The 22,253-nt window shown below is 41.3% G+C and overlaps 1 protein-coding gene and 1 long non-coding RNA gene across 2 annotated transcripts in view; one reads left to right on the top strand and one right to left on the bottom strand.

Annotated features, from left to right (window-relative positions):
- Positions 1–2,438: 2,438 nt before the first annotated feature.
- On the bottom strand, positions 2,439–18,749 carry ANKRD33 (ankyrin repeat domain 33). Its single transcript, XM_026717400.2, has 5 exons — positions 18,416–18,749; positions 12,872–13,282; positions 8,500–8,629; positions 6,581–6,721; positions 2,439–3,446 (listed from the first exon to the last, which is right to left on the bottom strand). The coding sequence occupies exons 2-5, from the start codon at positions 13,169–13,171 to the stop codon at positions 2,758–2,760; spliced, it is 1,260 nt and encodes a 419-aa protein (XP_026573185.1). The 5' UTR covers positions 13,172–13,282; positions 18,416–18,749; the 3' UTR covers positions 2,439–2,757.
- Positions 18,750–21,279: 2,530 nt separating this feature from the next.
- The window catches only part of LOC148127071 (uncharacterized), a 67,221-nt gene continuing 66,247 nt past the window's right edge, over positions 21,280–22,253 (top strand). The window contains exon 1 of the long non-coding RNA XR_015741899.1: positions 21,280–21,343. This is a non-coding gene — a long non-coding RNA (uncharacterized LOC148127071). The remainder of the gene's footprint in view (positions 21,344–22,253) is intronic.

The following is a 22,253-nucleotide window of genomic DNA, read 5'->3' as shown; positions in this document are numbered from 1 at the left end:
CCAATAAATCCTTTTAGATAAAAAATCTCTTCGAGATCATAACACAATGTAAATTTCAACCCTTTTAACCACACATTTTCCCACTGATCTATCTGTATTTTATAACCAAAATTCTTAATTCATTAATATTTAATTAGATAAGATTAATGGCTCTCTCGATTTGATATTGAATTCCCGTTGTTAATTTTCCAGTCAGTCCTGGTAGATCAATCATTTGGCTTCATCTGCCAGTTCTCTTATGCATCTTGTGCTGAGATCCATAAAGGTACTTTTAGGCACAACCTGGGTTTGTATCTATTCCATAATCTCAATATGGCACATGATTTTTAAAGTCCACATTAGTTTTAATTTTATCATATGATAAATATCCATGCCATCCAAACTTCGGGTCATGATCTTCTAACTTAAAAGACTCGTTTCTCAGCAACATCATTTTTTTTCATCCTGATCAAACAACAAGCAGCGAAGTACAATTTCAAATTTAATAAACCCAGTCCTTCTCTTTTCTTTGAATCTTACAACACGCCATTTTTAACTTGGGATTTTTCTTTTCCCTGCTCCATTTGTCATGGGTGCTTTTACATATACCCAAGTTAGTGGGCTCCAAAACACAAGACAGCCAACACAACAAACCAGGTCCTTAAGCAAACACACACAAGCTCTCAAAGGCTAGTATTCATTGCTCACCACTCCTTTCTTTCCCACTTCTACTACACGTCCTCCTACTGTTCTTCCTTGTGAGTCCTACTGCTGGAGAACAGTATCCTTATCTGCTTTAAGCAGCTTCAGTCTGCTTTATTTCCACAGATGAACATATATCCTCCAGCTTTCTCTCTGGTCAGACTTTATAGCCAACAGTTGCTTTGCTGGCTAGGGAGTGGCCTTAACAAGACCACAGCAAAATAGATGTTGGCCATCTTGTAGGCAGCTGGTCCTCTGACACCACATAAATTTAGATATAACTTTTGCCATTGTTGATAAATTAAATATCATTCTTAGCAAAACTTTGATTTTTATCATAGAAATTCTCCCCCACAGTGACAAATTTTAATTTCTCCTGGTTAACGTGTCCTTCTTAATTAGTTGGGGGCGTGCATAAGTGCACCAAAATGTGCCTACTGTCCCTGTCCTATTGTTTCTTTTTTTTCTTATTTGTATCCATTTCATATATTTATAACCATGTTTATACTTATACCTGTTATCTAATAATTGTTTGACAAAATAAATAAATAAATAAATTTCAGTCCATATTTAACATATTGTAATTATTTTGAAATAACATTGAATTCATATTTGTCACAGTAATACCCTCTATTTTACTTTTTTCCTCAATCTTAAAAATAACTTTCTCCAGCAATTTTATATGATCTTCTAATTTTCTATTTTTTTGTTAACATGAAGAAATGATTTATTCTGATTTGCTCTATGAGAACTGAATGCTACAGAGAAACGAAAGGTAAGTTCGTCCTAGTTCAGAAAATGAAAAAAAATTAAATAAAGACAAGTCCTATGTTTTAATCTTTTAAAAATCAATAAATGTAATCTTCACATCTTTCCAGCTTCATAAATTTCTTGGACTTGGTAATAGCACATCCAAAACTGATTCTTCTTCTGCTCTACAGATTTGACCTCAGCTCTCAACTTCAAAGAAAAGATTGTAAGATCTAGCTGTGGTAGACCTTTTTGTAGAGCTGGGATGTGTAGAGGTCAGCTGGAGGCCTTGTTTTTTTTAAAGTTGAAATTATCACAATTGTTCTGTTGATTTTTGCTTTTGAAGACCTGAAAAATCAGATTAAAGGTTGATCGTCGTGCAATAATGTACTATATGTAGCCATTAAGAATAGACATTGACCTGATGGCACATAATTAATTAATTCAGAACTTTTTGAATGATGTGTGTATGTGTGTTAAACATGAAATAAAGCATCTGACCTTGGGCTGTACTTCTCACGAAAGAAAGAAAGAAAGAAAGAAAGAAAGAAAGAAAGAAAGAAAGAAAGAAAGAAAGAAAGAAAGAAAGAAAGAAAGAAGAGGGAGAAAAAGAGAGAGGAGAAAAGAAAGAAATATACTGCTGAAAATTAGCTGTTTTGTTACCTGTTTTCAGAAATACATTCTGGAGCTGTTAGGGAGTTGTAGAATGGATGATAGGGGATTCTCCCTGACTTAATTTAGAATATTATCTGGACTGCCCGGCAACTCTTCCTTTGCCTGCCTAAGGGCTGGGATCACTAGTGAGGCAATGCTCTTGGGAAAATAATATGCATTATAAGCTTATGCATCTTAAATGTAACTTTCTTGGGAAGAAAGAAACTATAAATTGAAAAAAGGGTGAGAGGGCGTTTCTTCCCAATCTTGCCCATTTTCAAGATCTAATTCTCCCCCATCTGCTTCTCTTCCACAGCTTTTTCACCAAAGCTTGAAAGGAAAAGATGCTAAGTATATTCTTGAGGTTCATTTGAGGACTGGAGTTGGGATATTCCATGGGAGACATTAAATTTACACTCTTTCTTCTGTAATACCCATACTTTCTGTCCTGAAGATTAGAGTCTATTACAATATTGGCAAATAACTTTCTCTAGAAGTAGTTCCTTAGCAAGACCAAAAATTGAGAAAGTATCCATAAGGATGATGACATTTTCTGAATCACTCTGAGGCAGAATTTTACTTTGTCTTTGGAGTATCATGTTCTTCTTGCATTCCCCAAACATTATGACTCTTCGTCTTTTCCTTTAGCCTTATCTGGCTTCTTCTTGAGCCCTATTGGTTCTTCTTCTTTTCTTTAAGCTCCTTGTATCGCCACTTGGGCACCTGCAGTGCATTCTTGTTTTTAACCTTGGGCGGTTTGTTCTCTTCGGGAGTTGACTGGGCAGAAGACTTGGTGTACTTAATTTTTGGAATCGTGCTGTTGAATCGCATAGGAAGGGACAGAAGTTTCTCAATGGGACTAGGGGATTGATAGGGTATCAGGGTTTGGCTCCTGAACTGGCTACTGCTGCATGATCTGCTGTTTACTGATTTGGCATCGGGATCAGGTACATATTGGTTGAGTATTTCTGGCACTGAGTGTCTCTGCTTGCCTAATTCCGGTGGGCTGTCAGGACAGAGAGTTTGACAAGCCGTGGTCACAAACGGGCTGGCCAAGGACGTGGTCATGCGCACCATGTGGTCCATCACCCCATCTGTCTCGGGGTCTTGTGGGAAACGTATGGTAAACATGGAGCAAATGTGATCAGACAGACGCTTGGCTCTGGATTTTGAGGCCGTCGCTTGGGCCACCAGTTCAGGCAGATGGGGCCACTCTGGCAAGTACTTGTTAGAGAATTGCTGGGCACAGGGGCGTTGTAAAAGGATTCTGATCCGCATGATAGTTTCAAAGCATCCAGTCATGGCTGCCCATTCCTGTGCAGTTTTTCCTTTCACGGGGTCCACAGCAGCAATGTCAGCTCCTAGGAGAAAGCACACACAATGAGAAGTCCAGCCGTGTTTCATTCCCAAGCCCACGTTTACGTATCCCTCCCACCCACCCGGCTGCTGCCCCAGAGGTCTTGTTTTGGAGTTGCTTTCACCGTCCCATTTTGATATTTAAGGGAGAAGAAGCTGGGCCTCTTTACATACCCGAATGCATAGCAGGATAATCTGCCAAGAGTATAACCAGACTTGCTATTCACATGAGCTTTTGAGGAACTATGCAATGAAAGTCCCTCTGTGAGACAGAAAATTAAATAGATGATAGATGATAGATAGATAGATAGATAGATAGATAGATAGATAGATAGATAGATAGATAGACAGACAGATAGTTTCCCCCAAAATAAGACCCGGTCCTATTTTCTTTTGGGCCCCAAAATAAGCACTAGAGCTAGTCTAGGGAAGAGAAGCTAGAGCTTATTTTGGGGGAAACATGATTTCAGGGTGATCAGCCCAGCTGGGTACCCTGCACCCAGCACACTAACAAGAGCCAGCAAGCACACGGGGACCAACAGTATCCAGCAGCAGCTGCAGCCTGCTGGTCCCTTAGTTGGTGTACTCTGGAGCTGTGCAGAAGAGAAAGCACAGAGTGGCAGGCAATCCCGGTGCGCTGCGCAGGCTACAGGCAAGCCAAGAGATGTGGTTAGCCGCCACTTGAGCCCACTGCCGCTTGCCTTTCCCATGGCCTGTGTCTGGATCGCCTGCCTCCTCCCTGCGCCTTTGCCTCTGTCTGCTGCTTGCACAGGTACTCAACTCACCTGTGTTGCGCAGGTTGCGGCTGCTGCCAGACACTGTCAGCTGCGTGCGCTCGCTGCCTCCTGCTGGCCACACCCAACTCCTTCACTAGGGCTTACTTTTGGGGGAAGACACGTAAAAACAGGCTGGAACTTATTTTCAGGGTAGGCCATATTTTGAGGGAAACACGATAGACAGACAGACAGACCTGGAGAACTTTCCTGCTATACTGAATCATTCCTGCCCTTGGACTTAGCAGCCCTTTCAGCCATCTCTCTACCTTTTCTGCCATTTCTGGACAGCTGAAGTGAACACATTCTGAAAATGTCTAAACCCCTTCTGACTCATGCAGACGGTGAGAATGAATTTAGCTTTTTCAGATTCCCTTTCCCCTTTGCTTGCAATTTCTAACAGGTGGCTAAATGCAGAGATCTAGTATCTTATCAAAACCATCACCATCTCAGCAGTCCTGTGATTGGGTGGTTGGTGAAGTGGAGAAGGTGCAAGGAAGACAGGCTTTCTCCTAATGGGAAATAAGGACTGTGTCCTCCAGCTGCTAGCTGGAACAGAGGCAAGAGGAACTAGCAAAAGGAACACAGCAACATCTAAATTGGCTTGGTTTCTCATAGGCCCACTGAGGGTAGAAAGTACTTTACTGAGTTATGGGGAAGAGATCATGATGTTGAACTTGTGTTGATCCTATGACTGTTGGCTGGCTTAGGCAAAACAACAACTGAAGTAGACATTCTCCATCATCCAGAGGCTCTTTCCTTTCCCAGAGCTGTCTACATTTCCAAACAACGTTTCCCCCCCCAACTCTGCTTTCACCTCCCTTCCCTCACAAGCCAACTTTTGCTGCCCTTTAAACACGAGAAGAGATAAGGGACATTATGAGCCAATCCATTTTTCCCCCAGCTGATCAACAGAAAAATTAAAATAAATTAAAATAAAGGCATGGTTTGCCATGGTTTCCAGAATGATAAAAATCCCCTATATGTAGAAGAACATAAATTATTCTTCATGCCCCCAATATATTCAACATACATTGTATGCCGAAATATAGAATATATGTAAAATAAATTACATATGTAAAAATGTGAATAGGAGCAATATCAACTGTTTTCCTTTGATTTCTTTCTTTCTTTCTTTCTTTCTTTAAAAGGCTCTGCTAGTTGTGAGCCTAGGCAACTGGCTGGGGAATTCTGGGAGTTGACATCCACACCTCTTCAAGTTGGCAAGATTGAGAAAAAACTGTCACAGAAGGATAGCAACCTGGTTCTTTTCCTAATAGTTCTAATCATGGTATAATGTGTAGAATAATGGCTTCCTTGACCTCAGAGCTAAGGCAGGAGTTCTAGGCCAGCTGCTTATCAGTGTGTGAAACTGACTACAAATGTATTAAAGGCTTAGAGTGGGCTAACAGTTTTCCTTTCAAGCCCCAGCACTGCCAAAAAAAAAAAAAAAACCCCCCAAAAGGAAAGGAAGCAGCCTAGCTTTGCTCCAACTGCAGATGAATAGCACAAGCTAGAAAAACACTGATTCATCCTGCAAAAAGAGTAAAGTGAGAATGAGAACGAGGATGGCCAAACCTGGAATATCTTAAAAAAGAAAAGAAAAGAGACGGGGGGACGTGTTTCTCAATCTTAGCAACCATAAAATATGTGGACCATCTCCCAGAATTCCCCAGTGAGCATGCTGGCTAGGGAATTTTGGGAGTTGAAGTCCTCACATCTTAGAGTTGCTGAAGTTGAGAAACCTTGGTCTAGCTTAGAATATCTGTGTGCGAATGGAAGGGACCGTGGAAAGGGACAAATCAACACTACGCTGGCCAATTTTTTTTTATGAGGATTAAATTGCCCCAAGAGTTACTAATGATAAAAGGCTCTAAATTATGGCTCCCCCCACCCCAATTTCTCGATTGTGTCAATTCTTGAGCTGTTTTTCATCCCATGCATGCAGGTGAGCAACAAGGAGAATTGCTTTTGCTGTCCAGCATATCTTATTATGCATGGGGCCATTATCCTGAAAGCCCCTGCAGACTCTCTTTTCTGTGGTGTGGCCTAAAAGCAGCGAGGCTTCTCTTTTTTTCTTCTTAGTTTTATTTCTAGCAACCTGGAACAACTGCAATTTGGTTCTTCTAGGTTTTTCTTTAGGGGTATAGAAGACTCTCCGGAAGCATTTTTTTTGTTTTCTAAATCATCCTTGAAAAGTACACCTCTCACATTCCAGTTTGTGGGTTACACCTTCTCTCCTTGAAATAAAGACATGCTCCTAATGTTTCTCGCTACTGATGGATTCTCTGCACAATAGCAGATTATGTTAATTCCAAGAACATTAAAATCAACATCTGGAATGTCAGCAGCAGTTAATCATATACCTGCCATGAGCAAGGCTGCAACGCAATCATTCTTCCCTCTTATTGCAGCCTTCATGAGTGCAGTCAGGCCTCGGTCATCCTGCATCTCAATGTCTACTCCTGGATAGTAATTCAGAAGGTAGTTCAAAATAGTAATGTGTCCTTTGTGGCAACAGAGAGACAAAGGGAACAGTGTTAGGAATGTACTGAGCAATCCAAAGAAAAATACTCATTACAATCTAAAGCAGGGGTCTTCAAACTTGACAGCTTTAAGACTTGTGGACTTCAACTCCCTGAATTCCTCCTCCAGTCATGTTAGCTCAGGAATTCTGGGAGTTGAAGTCCACAAGTCTTAAACATGCCAAGTTTGAAGACCCTTGATCTAAAGCCAGCATTGGTCACAAAAAAATGCATAATTCTATTGTATGGGTATATTCTTAATTTTGTTTGATTTTTCATTTTGTGCACATCCGCATTTTCAGAAAACAACAACTGAATGAAAAACTGCTGGTGACCTTCTATCGCTGCACCATGGAGAATATTTTAACTTACTGCACCTCTGTATGGTTTGCACAGTGGCAGATAGGACAGCACTCCAAAGGGTTAACACCATTGCCCAGAAGATCATTGGTTGCCCTCTCCCCTCTTTGGAAGAGCTTTATAACTCCCACTGCCTTAAGAAAGTTCAAAACATTCTCAAAGATCCATCTCATCCTGGGAACCCTTTTTTTTCAACTATTACCATCTGGCAGATGGTACAGAATAATAAAAACAAGCATAAAGAAGCTGAAAAACACCTTCTATCCCAGGGCAGTAGCTCTTTTGAATTCTGCTGTATAGTGCAGTGTTGGTGTGGTATCAGGGGTTTCTGGATCAATGTGTGAAGGGTAAAGGATGTGTGTTTGTGTTTATTTTCATGGTCATGGTCATGATTTACACTGAAGATGGTGTTTGATTTCGTTGTATGAGGTGCAATGACAATAAAGTAAACTAAACCATCACTTTTGCTTCACAGAAAGTTTATAATTAACTTCTTTCCATAGTCACAAATCATCAATGTGTGTATAAATGAACTGACTGACAACCACCCCTAAATTTGAGATCCTTTGTAGTTGTAACAAATAGATTCACTGTCCTCCATGTTAAATCCTAAGACCCCATACCACTTTTAAATATCACACGTTGCTATGTTGAAACCGAAGGGAAAAATAAATTTCTTCTCCTTTTTTTTGCCCTAGCCAGAACCAGTCAGCACCCAAACTGGATACCCGACTCAATCAGTGGTGGGATTCAATTTTTTTTTACTACTGGTTCTGTGGACTTGGCTTGGTAGGCATGACATGGCTTGATGGCCATGGCTTGGTGGCTGTGGCAGGGGAAGGTTACTGCTAAATCCCCATTCCCTTCCCACCCCACTAACCTGCTTTCCAGCTCCATTCTCCTGTGCAGGGCAGCAAAAGATCAGCTGGGACTCGGGAGGTGGAGAATAGATGGGGGCGGGGCCAGTCAGAGGTGGGATTTGCCGGTTCTCCGAACTACTCAAAATTTCCACTACCGATTCTCCAGAACTGGTCAGAACCTGCTGAATGCCACCTCTGAACTCAACTCAGTTATTCCCAAGTGTACATTCAAAATCCATCCCCCCTCCTTCCTGGTAAATACATCCTATGAGAGATGCAGTATATAACGATCCAACAGTGCTGTTTTTTTCATTAAATATTGTTCTGGACAGATAATGATTTTAAACAAGGGAATGACAGGAAGGGAAAAGTCCCCCCCTCCCTTGTTTTGTGTGCATAATTTGGAACTGTGTTCTTCAGCTTGCTGTTTTTAAAGTTCTGGTCAAACATCCCGCCAATGTTTGAATCTTTTATGTTCCTTGAAGTCCCCCATGTCTTGCCTGGTGTAATGTGGTGTATGAAAATAGTAACTTTTCCTACCTGCTTGGGCTGCCACCATAAGTGCTGTGTTTCCATCGTTATCCTGGTGGTTGACATCTATGTAGGAGCATTTACTGAGAAGAATGACAATATCTTTGAAACCTCGGAAACATGCTACCAAGAGGCCGTTCTGGAGAGCAAGAGGGAAAATGTTAAGATTCCAACTTCCAGAACACACAAGATCTTTCCCCATCCATCCTTTCAGGTTTTGAGGTCTGTGATCCCAATATCTGCAATTTGGCAGTTCAAATCTCACCAGGCTCAAGGCTGACTCAGCTTTCCAGCCTTCCTAGGTCGGTGAAATGAGGACCCAGATTGGTGGGGGAAATTATGCTGATGCTGTAAAATGCTTAGAGAGGGTTGTAAAGCACTGTGAAGTGGTATATAAGTCTAAATGCTATTGCTATTGCTGTTGCTATTTCTGGGCTTGTTCAGTGGCCAACTGAATACCATGCAAGCACTGGATGCCATGTAGCAAAAATGCTTTTCCATCACTATTCCTGGTGATTCTATTCATCCCGATCTATCATAAGATTGACACGGGAGATAGGATACTCTGTTTAACCATGAGTCGAAAGTGGCAATCAATGCATGATGATGATATTAGCAGGGATTAGACATGCATTTTCTCATGTATAAGGCACATTTTTAATATTGCAGTTGGTCTACTATATTTCCCCCCTTAGATCCTCTCAGAGCACATAAGACAATTGACTGGCTTGCAAAAGCCATAAGCAGCTTAAGGGGAGCCTCTTAAACCCTGGAGAATTGGGTGTTATGGCTTCTCAGAGCGAATAATCAGAATGCAAAACAGCTTTTTTTTTTTTAGTTTTAAAATAGACTATTTACAAAAGATTAAAACACAAACAAACATACAAATATGTAAGAATAAAAAGAATATAAATAGAACAATAAACATATTTCTTTCTATTACATTTGATATTAAGATTGATACCATGTTTCTCCAACAATACGGCCTCCCCCAATAGGAAGACCCAGCATGTTTTCTAGGCATAAGGTTAAATTAAGCCCCTCCCCCCAAATTTAGGCCTAGTTTTAAACTGGGGGGCGGAAGGGCGCTGGGGGGGAACTTGCCGTTAGGAGTGCCCCGCAGGCAGCAATACCTCGCCACCAGCCACTCCTAACGGCTGATCATGGCGGAGCTCAGAGAGCTCCCTACTCCTACCAAGTATCTTTGCTTCTGGGGGCTCTTGTGCAGGAAAGACGGGGCCGCACCAAGAGATGGATGCTTCTGCTTTCCCATCTGTGCAAAGGGCACTGGCTCTGCCCACCTCTGCCACAGCCCCAGCATGGGCACGGGAGCTGACTTTAAAACGGACTCCATCCACGTCCCCTCAGGCAGCCAGAGCAGGGCTTGGCAGAGATGCCTCTGGCAGGACCGCAGAAGAATGAGCCGCCCAGCCTGCTGCTGGCATGTCAACCTTTGACCAACGCTTTGCTCTGGCAGCTCCTTTTCCCCAAGCACGGGCGAGGCTGCTCATTGGGGTTCGCATGGCAGGCAGCAGATTCCAGATTTGCTGGACCCCGGGGCGACAGCGAGCAGCTCCCACTTGGGCTGCATTTTCGGCTTTCCGAGTGCCTGCAGGCACCATTGTGTATACTTTGGCGGTAGCTCTGTAAGCAGAGAGTCTGTAGCCTGTGCATCTCTGGGAGCACCTGAAGCTTGACGGGGCTGCCTGGGCCCTTGGTGGTCCCATGCCCTGTTGCGAGCTTGGAGTCCATGGGTTGGAAAACAACCCCCAGACTTCCAAAGAGAACTTGTCGAGAGAAGAATTCAGGGCAGGTTGGTCGTGGCCACCGCACCTGAATGGCGCAACTACATTCTTTTGGAAAGGTCTGGCTGAGAGACTTGGGGAAATCCCAGGAGGTTAGGGAGGGTAGAACAAAATTGGTGCGTGAGACCGGTCGGCTGGTGTTCACACTGGGGGAAGAGGAGCTGGTGGAGCGCCAGCCATGGCGGGAGTGCCAGAAAGGCAGCCCGCTTGCCTTTGTCTCTCGTGCAGTGGTAGGAAGCCGGGCATTGCCGGGGTCGGGGGCTCTAAGCAACCCAGCAGTCAGCAGGGCAGGTTAAGAAAGCAGCCTCCTGAGTAACGGTTCCTAGTGCTGCAGCTTGATCCGAGCTCGAGCATGTCCACATGGCATGCCGAAGTTGGCGCTTAATGGAGCTCTGCAGGTTTGCCAATGCACTGGACCAAGAACTACCCGCACAGGCTGAGCTGGCATGATGCACAGGGTGGAAAGTGGTTGGCTGCGTGGGTGTCGTGGGAACACGGCCATTCACTGATAAGGGTATAAATACACATGCACACACACTACCACCAGGCTGTGTGTGGGAGGAAAATTAAGACATCCTCGAAAAGACGGCCTAGCCATTTTTTGGGGGCTCAAAAAAAATAATAAGACCCAGCCTTATTTTATGAGAAACATAGTAGTTCATAGTATAGTAGTAAGTAATCATTGGCAAGTATTCCTTATCCCTTATCAATTACCTATTAATTAATAAATAATATATGATTCTGCTATGACTATTGGATTATAACTGTATTGGTTAATCGAATGGAGCCTTGATAATATTTATATAATAGACAAGAACGCCTTTTCTTATATGAGTATAAGTGAGTGATTATTTTGCAGGGGAGAATGAAGGGGCCTACAGCAGTGGGATGGGCCATTTTTCCTTGGTAGGAACTCAAGCTTCATCCTGCACTCCCCTCTTGATATTTATAAAATGTGTGCGTATGGAGGTGTTATTCTCCCACTCCAGGAAACATTGCAAAAGGAATATCAGGGTGGAACATGGTGAAGAAACTGGGGTAGAGCAACCTAATATATTCAAGGGAGAATGATGGGTGGGACTGGTGGCCCTGAGCAAGCATCCTAATCTCCTAAGATGTCCTAATCAAATGTAGCATCTCTTTCTCTTCTGTGTATAAAAGCTGGAAATCGCAGCCACATAACCCAAAATTATGAAAAGAACCTAAGTCCATCTAGCAGCACAAATGCAGCCAAGAAGAGGTATTCACTTTGGTTCTTGGCTGAATTGGAAATGGTTATGAATAAATTCCACTCTAGGACTAAAACTTGGCAACATAGTCCAATGATCTGCCCCAGGTGACTTTACTATTCAATCAGCTGGATAAAAGAGTGTGTCTTTGTGTCATTCAATCATGATTTCCCCCTATCATCTAGCCAGCCACAAACATCGTTATTATCAATGTTTGTTGATAATTGCTTCATGAAGCAGTCATATTAAGGTAAGTTGAATCTATGGAACGACTGGATTCATCTATTTATTTTGAGAAATTACCAGCTACAATCCCTAGAGTTTCAGGGGTATAGTGTAATAAACCTTTATAAATAAAAACCTCCGATGGTAAAAATATAAATTACACAAGTATAAAATCATAAAAATCTAAACACCATACCACAGTCATCCCCTCCTGAATCATGGATCATTGTAGGTGCTCTGGGGACAGCTCTGTTTTCAGTAGTTTCCAGAAGGCCAAATTATAAAGAGAGAAGCAACTGAGAACTAAGGAGAAATTTCCTGACAGAACAATTTATCAGTGGAAGGTCCTGCCTCGAGAAGTTGTAGGTGCTCCAATGCTTGAGGTTTTTAAGAAGAGATTCGACAACCATTTGTCTAAAATTGTATAGGGTTTCCTGTTTGAGCAGAGGGTTGGACTAGAACAAGGGCGTCAAACTGGCGGCTCGCAGGCTGGATATGTCACGTGTAGGCCATGCCCATCCCAGCTCCACGAAGGGGAAAAATGTTGTGATACAACACATGACAGCAATGTGACGTGGTGAGTTTGACACAACTAGAAGATCTGCAAAGACCCTTCCGACTCTTGTTATTCTGTTGTTATTCTTTTAGGAGCTAGTCCCAATTCAAGGGGGAAGTTGTCCCAAAGTCTAAGAAAAGGTCCCATAGAAAAACAGAACACACAATCCTTCTTGTAAATACCTTGTGGAGATGGGGGACTAACAGCAGTTTCTTCTGGGATAAACATTTAAGACCAGAAGATACTTCCATGCCAAGCCATATTGACTTTATATATAATCACTAATACTTTGACTTGCAATTGGAAGCTAATCAGAATCCTGTACAGTGATTGGAGCAATAGTATAATATGTTCATAGCAGTGAGTTCTATCCACAAATAGACCAATGATTCTGGAGCAATAGTAGCTTGCAGGTGGCCTTTATGTAATTGACTATGACTACCGGTTGAGATCAGTAAAGCTAGGGACATTGTTCTAGCTATACTCCAGTTAAACTATACCATCACAGGACCATTTCATCACCAGTTCACACCTGCTGTGTCAGGTCAGGAAGGAGGTCTAATTACCTTTCCGTTGATATCCAACTCCATAGCTTCTTCCCTAGTCACCCCGCTGTTAAGTTTATCCTGCAATAGCTGTGCATTGTTCTTGACACAGCACCAGTACAATGTGACTGCTTGGTGTTCCTCACTGTCAGATGGAGCATCTTCATAGTCTGGGAAGACAGAGTCCTCGGAGAGGAGGCTGCAAGTATCTGAATATTTATCCTGCCTTTCATCCTCTTCATCCTTAAAGTCTAGTTCTTGACTGGATTTGCTTAGGGCGGGTGATGTGTTTGGGTCTCTTCCATTGTTATCATTATTCATCCAGCCTGCTCACAGAAAGTAGCTTTTGATGTGGTTTTGGTGGTCCATATTCTTCTCCCTGGAAAGAACTATTTCTGTTCTTGTCTTCTTTCTCAATTACATGCGGGGGATCTACAATGCAAAAGAGAAGACCTATGTGCATGGGTTTGAGAGAATTATACTAATATTTATTGTTCTGAAGGGATGGGTATATTGTATTGATCATTTGCCCAATATTCTCTAAATTATATTCCAAAAGTAAAGTAATTTGCACCAAGACAAATTCCTTGTGTGTCCAATCACCCTTGGCCAATAGGGAATTCTATTCTATTCTAAAATAAACAGATATTCTGCTCTGAACAGAAACTGGAAACCATTGCAGTTCTCTATCTGGCAGTTGCTAAGATGAACATACAGGTACAGTTAGTCCTTGACTTGCAACCATTCATTTAGCAACCGTTCGAAGTTACAACCTGCACTGAAAAAAGTGACTTACAACCTGTTCTCACATTTACAACCGTCACAGCATCCCCATAGGTCATGTGACACTTGGCAGGCACTTGGCAGCCAGCATGTATTTATGATAATTGAAGTGTCCTGGGCTCATGTGATCTCCATTTGTGACCTTTCCAGGTGACTGCCAACAAGCAAAGTCAATGGTGGGGGGAGGGGCAGCCAGATTCGCTTAACAATCATGTGATTCACTTAACAACCAGGATGATCTACTTAACAACCATAACAAAAAAAGAGGTAAAATCAGGCATGATTCAATCACTGCCTCACTTAGCCATGGAAGTTCTGATACCAATTGTGATTGTAAGTCGAAGGCTACATTTAGCAACCACAGTTGGGACCGGCAATTTGGCTGTTAAGCAAAGTCATCACTAGAGGAAACCACGACCCGGTTTATGATCTTACTTCAGCTTTCTTTTCCTTTAGATCAGAAATGTGAGGACTGGTTGCAAAGTTACTTTTTCATCACCTAATGGTGAAGATCTTTTCTATCCTGCTCTACGGAGTGGAGAGTTGGTCTCTGACAGAAAGCCACTTGAAGAGACTAGAAGCATTTGAAATGTGGATTTACAGGTGGCTGTTCCGTATAAGCTGGGTTGACAAAATTAGAAATGAGGAGGTGATAAGCCACCTGGGAGAGCCAAGGGAAATAATCAAAACCATTAAAAAGCGACGTTAGAATATTTCCGACATGTGATGATGCAAAACCTGGAAAAATGTGGCGTACTTCACTTAATCATCCAGGGAAAGATTGAAAGCAAGCGAGGTCCAGGCAGAAGAAGAACATCATGGCTTCAAAATCTAAGGGACTGGTTGGGACAAAACTCAACAGCACTTTTTCATGCAGCTGTTGATCAAAATAGGATTGCTAACATGATCACCAACGTCCATTGACGGATATGGCACAACAAGAAGAAGAAGATTTGCAAAGAGTTGCTGCGTGAGACAGTCACTAAACCAAAACTACCTGTATAGAGCAATGTTTCAAGATGTACTTGCAAGGTGTATGGAACAGCAATGAGTGTCCATTCAACTCCTGATTAAAAATGAGCAAGTGAACAGGAAAGTTAACAGGAGTAGCTTAGGGGATTCAGCAGGGAGTACAAAGGAAAATACTTTCCCCCCTTAAGACCAGAGTTTGCAATTGGTTAATAGGAGTTTGAAAAAGAAAGAAAACCTTTCAACTGATAATGCTGTGAGAGGGGAAAAAAAGATGGTGAAGAGAAAGGGGTCTCTGCTTATGGCCTGCAGTCAGCCAAAATTCCACAAAAGACCCTATGAGCTTTTCCACAAAACAGTTTTTATCTCCCTGCACATAAACAGCTGTAAATTCTTGTTAAGGCTTGAAATTGTTTTTTTTTTTTAATTTTAGCTACAGTGATAGTCTGCCTGGACAACAATTAATTCAGTTCTAATTGTTGGATTTCCCTTTCTTTCCCTTCTCTTCCCCTCCCTTCCCTTCTCTTCTCTTTCCTTTCCTCCCTTTCATCCAACTTGGGAAAGTACTAGGCACCCACTGTTATCTCTTCTGAGGGCTAGTGAAAGCAGAGAGAGAGCAGGGAGACCATGATTTTATAGTTCAAAACAATCCTAACTTCTTTCTTTCTTTCTTTCTTTCTTTCTTTCTTTCTTTCTTTCTTTCTTTCTTTCTTTCTTTCTTTCTTTCTTTCTTTCTTTCTTTCTTTCTTTTAAAAAGAAAGGCATTTCACCACTCTGCCACTGAACTTTCAGGAAAAGAACCTTCTATGTCAGACCGCCTCAAAGCCTAAAACAAAATGGTGTCCAGAGCAAAATTGGGGCATCTCCCAAAGTACGTAACAACCACTCGGAATAGTTGTGTAAGATCAGAGTGCTTGTGTAATATCGAATGGGGAGGTGGCCTCCCATATTAAGGGCAGACTGAGGATGACATCATCTGTTCTTACCCTGCACCACCATAGGTGGAGTGTCCTTGAGATGTTTTATTTATTTTTATTTTTATTTATTTATTTGATTTGTCAATTGCTTACAAGATAATAGGTATAAGTATATACATAGTTATGAATACATGAAATGGGTACATATAAAAAAAATAAAAGAAACAATAGGACAGGGACAGTAGGCACGTTGGTGCGCTTATGCACGCCCCCTATAGCAGTGCAAATCAGTCCAAAGGCAGGAGATCAGATAATGGCCAGAGCTTATTCTGAACTAGTCAAAAGGTCTTACAGGGAAATGTTCTTTTTCTTCTGAAGCGGCCTAGATTTAAATATGCATAATCTGAGTTTGGGTTATTTTCAACCTATGTCTCCCTGAACAACCAACCTCACAGTAGTTTTGTAACAAGAAACAACCCACTGAATTTTAGGCCTGAAAAGGACAGAGCAAACAAGGGTTTTCTTTCCTCCCCCCAGATTCCTCCAATACTTTCATACATATTTAGCTACACACCAAGGATTTAGGAAAATGTTCGTATTGTACCCTGATATTTTAAAAACCATTTCATACTTCAAGATCACTGTCCGTAGACTCCTTTAAACATAGCTTAGCGCTGACCCAATTCCAAACACTAACTACATGCAGTAAATACTTATAATTTTTTTTATTCCAGTTTGTGTCAACTGCATTGCTTTAGGATCTTGATGTAAAATTGTGTGGTTTCTTTTCAATCAATATCCACATGAACTTAACCATAAAATATATCAGCCCTGATATTTCTAGGCTTTCCCTTGTCCTAAACTGTTCCAGGCTGAATGTGAAGCCCTACACTGCCTTCCTACAAGGCAAGTCTATTTCTTCCACCAATATTTGCCATTGGAGATTGGTTATCATCGATAGCCTGTATACCTTAGTTTTCATTGAACTAGCAGGAACTGGCTATTTGGATCCTGCAAAATTCTCTCCTGCCTAAGATTTCCAGGTGTCTTTGTTCTCATTATCACCAATCCAATGTAAAAATGTTTCAGAAGAAAGTCCTTCTCAATTTAATGGTAAAATTATCCAGAGATATAGATGCACGATTATGGTATTGGCCTAGATGAAAATTGGATAGATAAAAACGTTGGGGCTGTATGCATTGCCTTTCTTGACTACTAAAACACTTTGGACCACTTAATAATTACTTTTGGCAAAGATGTCAGAAGTTCCAGTAATGAAATCCTGTTTCACATGCAGTTTGGCAGTATAAAATTTATTCCTGATATATTCCATGGCACTGAATATGCTGTTCACCCAGATTTACTAGAAGGATTAAAATATAAGAAATATTAGCTTCTCTCCCTCTGTTCTCCCTCTTAATATTTTACAATGAGAATTAAGAGTGTTCACTGATTTTTATCGGGCAGATGCTCATAAGAATTATATTTACTACATGGCAAACCAATTATATGGCAGTAATTGAATTCATTTTACTTCTAAGTGGGCATATATAGGGTCGCATTTACCATATCAGCTACACCACAGACCTGCCCATTGGGGTTGTTTTTTTCAATCAATCCACAAGAATTTAGTTAGACCCATGTCTGGACAGCCAGCCACTCCATGCCCCCCAATGACTTCTTGAGATGGTAATAAAAATCTAGATGCTGTTGAGATTTTAAAAAGATTTTGTCATCACATAATCATATGGATTTTTATATTTGAAACATGGTAGGCCTGGGTTAGTATCATTCCGTAAGAAATATTTAACATTGAAGTTCATAAGCCAAATGCCCTATTTAGCAGATTCCCAGAGATAACTTTTTAAAAAAATTATAAAACTATTTTCAAGAATGAAAGCCACATGGATCTGGTTAAATGGTTTATGAATGAACTTCCTCTTGAAAACAATTCTTCCATTAAATCTATTTTTGAAATATCACTTTGTTTCCTGTGGCATGCATTTCTTTTTAATATTTCTCTGTCACAAATGAATCCATTCTGGTGGAATGTATTAGATCCCTGACAATGCCCAGGATATGTCTTGGTTGCAACTTCTTGTTTTGAAGTCCTATTTAATAAGAAAGTCCTGATTATCCTGGTATGGACCTTTCTAACTCATCATAAAATAGTTGCAGAATAAACCAGACAACAACTTCTAATGACCTGCAAAATGGGAGTTACAACACATCCGGTTTCAATCCAAAAATAGCAGAAAAACCTTTAAAATCATATGAACTAGGCAAACACTATAAACTACACACATATACATATCTACGTGCACACACACACACACACACACACTTACAACCTTATCTTACTGTGCAGTTGAAACATAATAGTCTGGTAAGCAGCTCCTTCCTTTTATAATTAAATCCATTTTCTTTCTGTTATAAGAACAATGCAATACACTAGACATATCAGATCAAAATTGCAAAAGTCCAAATGACTGCTAGATGGCAGCATAGAGATACAGAAAACTCTTAGGACTCTGCTTCCATCTACTGGTCATTCCTATTCTTGCATCTCAAAAAAGAGTAGTCACAAACCACATTTCAATTATGATGACAAGGAAGGGAATATATTTATCTGTTAACAATTATTTATAATTTGCCTCCACTAATAACTTAAGAAAGCTCACATCATCATAAAAACAATAAGACAAAGTACCACCACCCCCGGCAAATAGACAATTTATAAAATGTGGTATTAGCAAAGCATCACAAAAACGTACCCTATCCTGGATAGAAAATACAACATAAAAACAAGACATTATTTTCTAGCTTACTTGGCATCTTATGTATTAAATAAGAACACTCACAATGGCCTTATTTATGTTGAAATAAAAATATATACCTGAAAATGATATGGCTGCTCCATTGTTTGGTAATTCAAAGCGAGGATTGGAGAACTAGTGGGATCAAATGTCCAAACTCGTCTCACTAACTGAAAGTGATATCTGATGAAAATACCTTGACTCAGCCTTTTTTGGAGATGAAGTATCTTAGCCTGCCTTAGAAGGTGTCCTTTAGGGACAGTTCACTTAACCAAGACTTTTCCAGAAACACTCCATTAGTGGCGGTTGTGCTGCCTCTTCTGACTTCCATTGCAGCATCACATGGCATATCTCTAGATGCTAGGACACGTGGAAATTTTCTGACACTGTTTCTGGTCACTTCAAAGGATGAAAGCTTTCGGCCTTGGGGATTTAACCTCCCAAGCTGTGACAGCTTGCACGTTGCCCTAGGCTTAGCTATGGAAGATGTCTTAATTTGTGGCATTGCTTAAAATGGCCCTGAGCAGGATTTGGAGTATTTAACTCCAGAGTTAATTTTAGCCTCCAATCTTTGTGGGCTCATTCCTTGCTGTGACCAGCAGTACAAAGTTGTTCTGTATTGGAGAAGAGAAGTCACGGGATGAAGAGGAATAAAATGGCTTATGTTCTTACTAGCCATTAAATATAATTTCTCCTTTGTCCATGCAAATCAGTGCTAAGAAACAATCCCAACTACTTGAATTGTTACAGGTAGGCCAATGCTAGTTAAAATGCCTATTCCTAGGTAGTTAGAGAAGTCACTCCTAAAGACAGTCCACAAATTCCACTAAATTGTGCATTTGTAGCCATACTGTTGTTTTATCCATGGCCCCTTATATAAATGAACCTGTGTAGGCAATTAGTTTTGTTCTACCAGTTTTTATTTTTAGAAAGGATATATTGGTTTTTTAAAAATAGGATTTACTTCCAATTTCAGTAGGATTTTCTCCACTGGATATTGGATTGGCTAAGATATCTATTATCTATACATCAGATATCTATATCTAGGGTAACTAGAGGAGCTTCAGGATTTTAGTCTTGCAAAAAACATATGCCTGACCGATCTTTGGAATGTGGAGATAACAATGACAATGGGGAAGATTGTCCCCAACCTGCCTCTTTTCCCTTGTACTTCTCAGCCAGTTCAGTTATTGAGTTGCTACAGAAGATAACAGAATAATAGAAGGAACCTTAGAGGACTTCTAACCCAACCTTCTACTCAAGCAGGAAACCCATACCATTCTGGACAAATGGTTATCCAATTTCTTCTTAAAACCCCCCAGTGTTAGTGCACTTACCCAAGTAAGTTAGAAAGCCAACCCATTCCACTGGTTGATTATTCTGTCAGGACATTTCTTCTAAGTTTTAGGTTGCTTCTCTCCTTGATTAGTTTCCATCCATTGCTTCTTGTCCTACCTTCAGGTGCTTTGGAAAATAGGTTGAGCCCCTCTTCTTTGTGGCAGTCCCTTAGATATTAGAACACTGCTATCATATCACCCTCGTCATCTCACAGGTGAAATGTGTGAGGCCTGGAATGATTTGAATGGAAAAAAAAACAAAGAATGAACCTGACTGATCATGGCTGCGTATCCATGTTATAACAAGTATACGGTAGAGAGAACAGTGGCAGAGTCCTCTCACATCTCCGCTCTTAGCTCTTATAGAATCACATCCAGCAACTCTGTTCAGGGTAGCTTACTTTTTCTGGAAAAGTGGAAATGAAGCTCCTCCTGCAGGCTGCTATGACATGTTTGGAGATAAAATCACTTGCATTTGTTTTGAATTTGCCTCGGAAATTTCTACTAAAGAGGACCAGGGTACTGTTTTGAAATATTATCTGGGGTCTTTTAAGTTTGGGAAAACTGAGATTGTGGATAGGGCCCTTTACAGTATCAGCTTCACTTGTTGTGCATTTAATCCACGTCACATCTGACATATTGGCATAGCAAGCCAGGCATGTGTGACTAGATTTGAGGTGGTTAATGCTGTGGGGTGGGGCTGGTGTCCGTTCTCCTAAATAAATTTGTGGTATGCCTCTTCCTGAAGAGGCCTTCTCTTAGTCTGGCTCCTTGGACAACTATTGGCCAATCTTCGGTCTTTCTTTTTCAAGGAAGGTTTTGAATAAGGTGGTTGGAGTCCAGCTGCAGAGGATCACAGAGGGAATAGATTTTCTAGATCTGCTGCAGTCAGGATTCAGGTGTGGGCATGGGATGGAAACAACATTGCTTGAAGACTCATGATTTTTGACAGGACCTGGATGGTTGATTGCTCCTAGCCCTATTAAAAAACTCATTGAAATTTGAAATCATTGACCAGGTATCCTCCTGAACATCTGAAAAGATTTGGGCTTTGAGGCACTATGTTATCAGTAAGTGGATGGTTCCAGTTGGAGTGTGTGAAGGACAAAATGTTACTCCATGGTTCCTTCTGTGTAGGATTCCCAAGACTTGCATTTGTCTCTCTCTGTGGCAGGGGTGTCAACTTGATCCCGTCACCGGTTGCATCTGGATTTTGTTTGCCCTTGGGGGGCCAGGGTGGACGTGGCTGGACCCAGGGCAGCAGGGGCCAGTCTCTCACCATCTCCTGGACAGCCTCGCAGGCCAACTCTGTGGCCTATTGCGGGCTGCATTCGGACCGCAGGCTGTGTGTTTGACACATCTACTCTATGCTAATGTAACCTCTATGTGATACTCCTGTTATCTGTGAGTATCAATTCACTAATGATACCCAACTGTACTTTGCTATTTTGGGCTGAATTGGAATGCTAGAAAAGTCCTGGTTTGCTGCCTCAAGTCTGTAGAGGCCTGGATGGGTTGGAACAAGCTCAGATTAAATCCTTGCAAGACAAAATTGTTGTTTGTTGCTGATATGCTTAATCTGATTTGAATCTAATTCCAGCTTTGTCTTTTAATAGGATCTCCCTCACACTGCAGGAGCAGGTCCAAAATTTGGGGTCCTCCTGGATTCGGGTGGGTGGGTCCTGATAGAGCAATAAGTAGAAGTGTTATAGGAACATGAAGAGTAAACTTATTCCACCTTTTTAATGCAAAGTTTCTGAGATATCTTGTTATAGTTTCCATGTGTCCTCCTTAGTTCCAGATGGGCCTCCCACTATTTACACACACTATATATCCAAATACTGTACAACAGCATGTGAATCCCAACACGGAGTTTACCTTCCTTTGTAGTTTCTGTTACAATTTAGCAAATTTGTGATATCAGGATAATTATACTGCCTTCACTTTTTGCCTATCCTATTGAAGGAAGATAGAAAGAATGAATTGGTACTTGGTAATAACAATCAAGTAGGTGAAAAAGGAATTAAAAAAAAATCCTTGTAACTTGTTAAGTCTGCAGGCATATAAATCCTAAGAGATTCATTGTAAAGAAGCTGTGGGTTCAAAGAGAGCTTGACGTTTCTTTTGCCTTCGTGTTTTCCTTCAATTACATAATCTGCGACTGGAGCAAAACGTTTCCTGATCCAATATTATATACCCTTGTTAGAAAAGCAATGTGTTTGTTGTTAATGGTCCTTCCTTGCCAAGCTAGTCTCTGTGGAGGAACTCTAGAGAAAGAGTGAGGACTGCCATTCAGAGGTGGTATTCAGCAGGTTCTGACCAGTTCTGGAGAACCGGTAGCGGACATTTTGAGTAGTTCGGAGAACCGGCAAATACCATCTCTGACTGGCCCCGCCCCCATCTATTCTTTGCCTCGCGAGCCCCAGCTGATCGGCTGGGTCTTCTTTGGTTGCCCTGCACAGGAGAACGGAGCTGGAAAGCAGGTTAGCGGGATGTGGAGGGAATATGTTTTTTCCAGTAACCTTCCCCCAGGAGTGGGGAGGGAACGGGGATTTTGCAGTATCCTTCCCTTGCCATGCCC

Source organism: Pseudonaja textilis, chromosome 2 (assembly GCF_049901715.1).
Source record: "Pseudonaja textilis isolate UNSWEBS1 chromosome 2, rPseTex1.2, whole genome shotgun sequence".
NCBI classification, from domain to species: Eukaryota; Metazoa; Chordata; class Lepidosauria; order Squamata; family Elapidae; genus Pseudonaja; species Pseudonaja textilis.
The sequence above is the reverse complement of the archived record's forward strand: the minus strand, read 5'-3'. Positions and strand labels throughout refer to the sequence as shown.

Excerpts from the sequence above, each read along its gene's own strand:
- ANKRD33 (XM_026717400.2), bottom strand. The coding sequence starts at position 13,171 with ATGAATAATGATAACAATGGAAGAGACCCAAACACATCACCCGCCCTA. Across the intron at positions 8,630-12,871 it reads AGTTGGATATCAACGGAAAG|AACGGCCTCTTGGTAGCATG; the intron begins GTAATTAGACCT and ends CTTGCTCTCCAG. Across the intron at positions 6,722-8,499 it reads TATGGTGGCAGCCCAAGCAG|GACACATTACTATTTTGAAC; the intron begins GTAGGAAAAGTT and ends GTTGCCACAAAG.